This window comes from Corvus brachyrhynchos, unplaced genomic scaffold (genome assembly GCF_000691975.1).
Source record: "Corvus brachyrhynchos isolate BGI_N302 unplaced genomic scaffold, ASM69197v1 scaffold32, whole genome shotgun sequence".
NCBI classification, from domain to species: domain Eukaryota; kingdom Metazoa; phylum Chordata; class Aves; order Passeriformes; family Corvidae; genus Corvus; species Corvus brachyrhynchos.
In genome coordinates this window covers 75,427-82,700 of record NW_008237919.1, presented here as the reverse complement: position 1 = coordinate 82,700, position 7,274 = coordinate 75,427, and the positions used below count along the sequence as shown (strand labels likewise).

The following is a 7,274-nucleotide window of genomic DNA, read 5'->3' as shown; positions in this document are numbered from 1 at the left end:
CCTCGCGGTGGGACTCGGCCGCCATGACCTCCGCGCTGGAGAACTACATCAACCGTATCCTCCGCCGGGACACGCGGCACTGGGCTGGTGGCACCGGCCTCCCCTCCTGAGCGGGGCCCTGAGGGTGGGCCTGGTCGTGGAAGCGCGGTTCTGGTGCTTGGGCCCGTTCTTGGTGGTGGTATCGGTTTCTCCTTACAGGAGATTGGCTTGCAGGCCGGAGGTTACCCAGAGAATAGGGTCCCCTACAACACTCAGTGCTGCCGGGCTGAGCCTTGCCTTATCCGTGATGAGGAACGAGATTCGCGGTGGGCCTGCTCCCTTAAAGAGCTGTTAACATGTGTTTAGATACCAGCTTTGCATCATTTGCTCAAAAACCATGAGCTGGGGTTCTTGGAACGCTTTTGGTGCTAGTTTTTTTGTGCTCCTTGTAACCCATGGGCGTTTTCAGTTTTATTGACAAACAGTAAAATAATAACGCAGAATTAGTCAAGATGATGAATATATGACCATCGAATTGGCATATTCAGATCTTCAGAAAGAAAGGATGCATAATGCTGGCCTCGAGATCACCACTGCAAAGCTGTTTTTTAGGGACTTAAAGTGTTTATAAAATTGTTTCAATTTTGAGGCAGTTCAGTTAGTAATGGGAAGAGAGGTGAGCTCAAATCTTTATTCTCTTTTTAAGGATTTTCATGTTTGTGTGTGACTGTTCGTGGTTGGGTGAAGAGAAACTTTAAAGGAGATGTTAATGAAAAATACTGTATTGTCAAATGTTATTATCAACCATGCTGCTTTAAAAAAAAAAACAAAACGCTGTTAGGCTTTTTGGGCTCTTAATGACTCATAAACCCTGTATTACATATGAATGTTTCAGAAAATGTTAATGGTTCTATTTCAGATGTGACTAAATATTTCCTTAATGAAATATCAGGTACTGTTGCAGTGATTACTTCTGATGGAAGAATGATTGTGGTAAGACTTACATTTTCTAACATTTTATTTTCCCCCATAAAGACTTTCCATCGTGGCAATAAAGAAGCTCTGTCAGGGTAGTCTCACAAATTCACACTTTTAAATTGCATAGTATAGAATAATTGCCATAAAGCTTAAAAAAATAATTTTATAAGCACTTACTGGTTCTTGCATGTCAGCTTTTTCCATTGATAAATTTGTGTGTGCAGATGCTCTGGCCTTTTTGTCAGATGGCTTTTTTTGTGGGAATGCACAAAAAATGCATTCTTCTCCTGTTCAGTAATTTAGTTTCCATCTAAAATGTCCTCTTTGTTCTGTAAGCTCTTCAACTTTCATGCTAAAGCCATTTCTTCCCTATGGCTATAGAAGAACATCAACTGGAGAATTGCTGGAGAATTGTTGTGGGCTTCTGTTTATACCTGAAAAACTGAGAATAGGCCAACTTAATATATTAGACTGTATAATATTTTTGGTTTTATTGCTTCTGTGTTTTGGGGGGTTTTTTCTTGCTTCACTTCCCCTCATCTTTTATTGTTTTGTGTTTTGAGTGTAACTTAGTAGTATGATCATTGCAGGAGGATTGTATCTTTCTGTCTGTACTTAGCTTTTGCAGCCTCCGGAAAGAGAAAACTGAAAAATACTTTGGCTTCACCAAATCTGCTTGGTTGAAGTCAGTCATAAAGATTTGAATGGAGTTGGTATAAATGACTCATTGTTAGATAATATAAATGCGTATTACCTCTCTTCAAAGGGCTGTTTTATGTGAGCTTGAATTTCTTAATCAATTAGTGATGGTAACTTTTATGTTACCATTTTTCCAAACACATACTGAAGTAGCACAAAAGTTGTGTATTTTTAAAATTAATTTTTAAAAAGTAATTTAGTAAGCACAAGTTAATCTCCTTCAAAGAGATACCACTTAAAATTGCTTGTTAGGAATGATTTCGAGATTGTTGACCACAGGAATCCAAGTTTCCTGTTCTATGTTTTATTTAATTTATTTAATTTCTGGAAACTTCCATACAAAAAGCCAGTGTAGAAATAGTAAAATTAGTTGTCTATAGGAACATCACTGATAAAATGGAAAATTTACTTCTTTTAATGCTAAAGCTTATTTAGCCTTTTAGCATGAGCACGCAGTAATACATGTGTACTTTTCTTAAATTGATTATTGCTTTTAAACTTCCGTGCTGGTTGTATTTAAGGCAAAGAATAAAACCTAAACAGAACATCTGTTCTCTGTACCTTAGTATTGCCACCATGTTTAGGATATCCTTGAGAGCAAAGATGAAAAATTTTAAGGATAATTGGAGTGCTTTTTTTTTTTTGTGTGTGTGGTTTTTTTTTTCAGGGAACGCTCAAAGGTTTTGATCAGACCATAAACTTGATTTTGGATGAAAGCCATGAAAGAGCGTTCAGTTCTTCACAAGGAGTTGAGCAAGTAGTGCTGGGCTTATACATTGTAAGAGGTGATAACGTGTAAGTATAGTATGTTCTTGCTTTAATCTTTTCATACAAATTTTGTGCGTGCGTGTATATATGTTTTTATTTTTTTGGTTTTTTTAATCTGTATAAATCTTGATAGCCCCAGACACCTTGTATCTTTGTATCTGTGGGTAGCACTGAAAGTATTGTCAAAGCTGAGTCACCATCCCTGAAGGTATTAAAAAGATGTGTAGAAGTCGCACTTAGGGACATAGTCTAGTGGTGAACTTGGCAGTGTTAGGTTAATGGTTGGACTCGATCTTGCAGGTCTTTTCAAACCTAAATGACTATGATTCTGTATTAAATAGCAAACATCTACACTTCTTTTACAGAAGTGATTGCCTCATAATATTGAGATTGAGGATGATGTGAGGGCTGGAGTATCTCTCCTACAAGGACAGGCTGAGAGATGATGAAGGAAAAGATAGAATAATGACTAAAAAATGAGATCGAACTTGCGTGCTAGAAGTCAGCAATCTGCTATACAAAGTTGACTTTCAATAGCTTTGGTTTTTTTTGTTTTGTTTTTTTTTTTTTTTAGAGCAGATGTTCACAGAGAGCACTTTTTAATCTTGAAAATCCTGGAAGGTTCTGACTTGACAGTGTAGCAAGTGTTGAAGCCAGTGTAGTGACATGTCAAATATATGAGTTGATATTTGATGTAAAATTCCCTGACAAAATGAGGGTAAAAGCTCTTTGAGTGTAGAGAAAAGTACCTGGTGTGCCAAACCCTTGGGAGGGTTACAAGAGAAGTGGAAAGAAGGCCTGGTAAGTGGGCCAGCTGGGAAGATTACTTTTGCAGCAGCATTCTGAAACTGATGGCAAAAGTAAGATTTTTTTTTTTTTATCTCATCTAAGAAAAAGTGTGTTGCAGTGACCAACACATGAGCCTGGATAGGAATTTTCATCCTCTAATTCTAATGGATACTTCTGTACAAGAAAATGCCAAGGCTTAAATTGATGTCTAGGTGCATTTATCTAATATCATTGAGAAAGTGGGTCATTCTGAATGCTTTCATCACTTTTGACTTAAGCTTTTAAGGAAAAGTAATTTGACACATGTACAAAGGTGGGACTATGCATGCCATTCTACCAGTAGCTTTTCATTCAGACCGTAAAAATGTGTACAAAACGGCAAGTAACTGTTTACTACTTCACCGTTTCCTCATACAGTTGAAATGTATGATGAAAGACATCATCATACAGCCACATTACTCAAATATGTTCAAAATATGCTTCTGTGAAATATAATTTTTGTTTTTGCAATCTTAACAAACTCAAACATATTTATTATAAGTAGTAATTCTGTATTCATGCAACTCTTCGACATGTTGAAATTCAGCATCCTTATAGGAAGAAGTAAAAAGAACCAACAGATAAGTAACAGTAACTTCAAAATAGGGAGCTTTCATGAAATAGGGAAGCTGTTGAAAAATAAAAGGAAAGAAACAGTCATGGTACAAAGTACTTCCAGACATTCCACTGTGCATCACTAGAAGTTTTCATGGAATATGTAGCATGAATCAGAAGAAGTCAGTATAGTTCAACAGCAAGTAAGGGTTGTTAGAAGATAAAATACAGCTTCTGTTTTAGAACTGTGTGATTTCAACAAATAATAACCTGATCTTTTCTTTTTTTTTTGTTGCAGTGCTGTGATTGGTGAAATTGATGAAGAGACAGATTCAGCTCTTGACTTGGGGAATATTCGAGCGGAGCCTTTAAACTCAGTTGTGCACTGAAAAGATGAAAATGCACAGGGACTTTGTAAATCTTTGGTTGTACAGACCTATTTAGCAATGTGGACAGTTTTTACAAATGGTGTTTAATTTGTTTAGTCACCAGTTTTTTATTATGAATATATTGTAGTTTTGCATGTAAATTAAAGTTTCTACATTTTGCTAAAGATACTTTCATTGAATTTCTTTTGGGATTTAATGCTGCATAATTTCACTGGGAAATGCAATCAAGTATCAGTGATGGTCCTGATACTGTGTATATGTACCTTGTTCTTAAAATAAGATCTCATTGCTAAAGGTAAACCAAGATTTTTCATGTTAACCCAGGATTATTTGAAGGTAGATGTGTAACAGTCAGTTTATCCATCTCTAAATGCAGTTCTGGCTGTAAGTAGAAAACTGTTCTTTGTAATTGTTTGATTTTTTTTTTTTTGTGTTTGTGTGTAGTGTAGAAAGGAAGAATGTTAAAAGCTTTCACAGTCAAATTGACTTATGCACATAATACTTTTTTTGTTGTTTGTCAGACCTTGTTGTTCAGTCACCAAGACTGTACTGGAGGTGCAGGAGTTCGTAATGCCTTAATCCTTGCAGACAAATTGGAGAAACAGACTTCTGAGCAGGAACAAAAAACCCAAATGCAGGGATTTATCTGAAGCCCATTAAATTCCAGACCAACTCATTCTCTATCTTCACCTTTCAGCAGCTGTCGTGTTGCTCAAAATTTGGGTAAGATATACAGAAAGAGAATTATGTGTTTGTTAATGTGTAACCGCTGTCTTAGAATGTAGTTTAGAAGACACAGAAGTACTTTAGGTAGGTAAATTATTTATTTTGAACTAAATTTGCCTTAATATTGAATATAAGTATCCCACATAACAATGATCACCTGTAGACCTCGTATATCAGCTACAGCCAAGCGAAGTGAGACAGGCTCTGTGCAGTGTAGTGTGTTTGAGGCCACATCAGCGTGAAGAAGACTGTACTCCTGAACAAACCTGGTTTTGTTATTCTCCAGTGTCCTACAGGTCCAGTATTTTTCCCCTGTATATAAACATGCTGTCAAAACAAACAAAAAAGGAATTTTAATGTGCATATTTGGAGGTTTTATACTGATTTTAATATTAAATGGGATTTGGTACTTTTCATTGCAAGTTCACTATTTGGAAACTAAATACATTGAAGTGAAAGTAACTTGTTCTGCATAAAATGTGTCTCTCAATTCTTGTAGATTCCAGCTTGTTTTCTGAGATTGTTCTTGGTAATAGCATGTGAAGCCCAGCCAACCTTTTTTTGCCTTTATCCATCTTATGATCTAGTAATGTGTTGTTTTCTGTACACATTTCTGCAGGGAATTGCTGAGCAGACATTGAATAAGTCAAATTAGGGTTTTTCTGTGATTACCAAAAGTGAGTACTAAGTCTGGCTATAATTCATTATGTGAAAAGAATCAATCAGTTTCGTTAGCAGTTAACAAAAAAGTCTTTTTGCTACTGAAATGCTGATACTGGCACAAGAGAAAAGAAAGTATAGGAACTGAACTGTATTGATAAAGAAAAAATAAAGCAGCTTATTAAATTAGGTATTTTAGAGCTGAGCAAAAAATGCAGAGGCAAAGAGTGGAGTCAGGATGAGCAGATTTTTAATGCACTACTTAGTGTTGGATGTATTAGGTGAGTTATAGTTGAAATACATGGTTTGAATACTTTTAGAAGCACTGGAAAAACTATGGAAATGTGTTGTCTTATAGCTGAGAAATTATGTTTGGAGATTAGTCATGGAATGCTAATGCATATGGAGACCATCTACCTCAAACACATCATTTGCAATGCAGCTCCTTGGTCCTGTGTTTGCATGAGGATTTAGAATACAAGCTGCTGATGCGAGTTGAAATTATTTTCTCTGACCTTGAAGTGCTGATCTCAGATGCAGAGCTGTGGAACAATGGCAGTGAAGTTGATCAGTAAAATCAAGGGACTGACCAGGTGAGAAGTTGGAAAATCATGATCTGGAAAATGATAGTTTTGCAGAGTTAGGTGTTTAAAACACAGATTGCAAACCCTGTCTTTTTTTCCTTCAAGTGGGTGACCTCAGTTGTTGTATTTACTTTCTTGAGCCTGTGAACCTGTGGGTGTAGGGTGGTGAGGAGCTACAGCTTGAAGATGTGTCTGCATTTAGAGGCTGACCTAAACCTAGGGCATTCTCCAAGGGATTACTGAAAAAGATAAACTCCCTTTTAGAGACGGATCCTTATAAAAACTGACTGTGCAAAGCCCAGATGGGTTGATGATATGCAGTTGATTGTAAAATTGACCATTCTGCAGTGAGATAGGCAAAGGATGGCCAGCTCATGTCTGCTTGGGATTGTAGGCAGTAGCTCACCTCTGCCAACATGGAGCCTGCTCAGAAGCAAAGTTCTGTCTAAAACCTTAAAATTGACACTGTGGAGGTTGCTTACCTTCATGCTCAGCAGCAATGTAAAGCTTTTCACAGTTGTTATTTTTGGCTTATGCTCATGTTTTGTTTCAATTTCTGCTCCAACATTTCTTTTAATTTGATGTCACTGGCTTTGGTCTGGATTTGGCCAAAGCCTCTTCTGGATGTAATGGTGAAGGGATCAATTCCAGGACACCTAGTCAGAAGGGATTTCTTGAAATCAAATCTAGGACTTGATAATTCTTTAAAAAATTACAAGATGCAATTAAAGCTTTGTGAACTTTCAGGGACTCTAACCTGTAGTGGCTAACTAGGTTCCTGTAAGTATATGGTGCAGAGAAATCACTCAATAAAATGGTATTTCATGCATGAAGTTGAATTATAACCAGTCTGAAAGAGTATTTTCATTGAATCAAGCCTATAGCACAGTTCAAGCTAAAAATGGATCACCAGTGAGAGTAATTTATTTCATTGTTTTCATAAATGGAGAAAGATGGGAAAGATCAATGGTATTGAAACCACAAAGCAGACATAGAGTGATGACCTAGTATTAGTGATTCTGAAGAAGAGTGTTTGTTCCCAGAGGAAGAGTAGGGTGGAAGCTCAGCACATGGGAAGGCTTTGTGTGTCTTCACACTAGGGGAACCC

General features: G+C 36.9%; 1 protein-coding gene across 1 annotated transcript in view; it reads left to right on the top strand.

Moving 5' to 3' along the window:
- LSM8 (LSM8 homolog, U6 small nuclear RNA associated) overlaps nucleotides 1-7,005 on the top strand; it is a 7,037-nt gene extending 32 nt beyond the window's left edge. The window contains exons 1-4 of the mRNA XM_008632733.2: nucleotides 1-54; nucleotides 932-972; nucleotides 2,324-2,451; nucleotides 4,106-7,005. The exon at nucleotides 1-54 is cut by the window's left edge and continues 32 nt beyond it. Coding sequence (XP_008630955.1) covers nucleotides 24-54; nucleotides 932-972; nucleotides 2,324-2,451; nucleotides 4,106-4,196 — 291 coding nt within the window. The 5' untranslated portion in view covers nucleotides 1-23 and the 3' untranslated portion in view covers nucleotides 4,197-7,005. The remainder of the gene's footprint in view (nucleotides 55-931; nucleotides 973-2,323; nucleotides 2,452-4,105) is intronic.
- The last annotated feature ends 269 nt before the right edge of the window (nucleotides 7,006-7,274 follow it).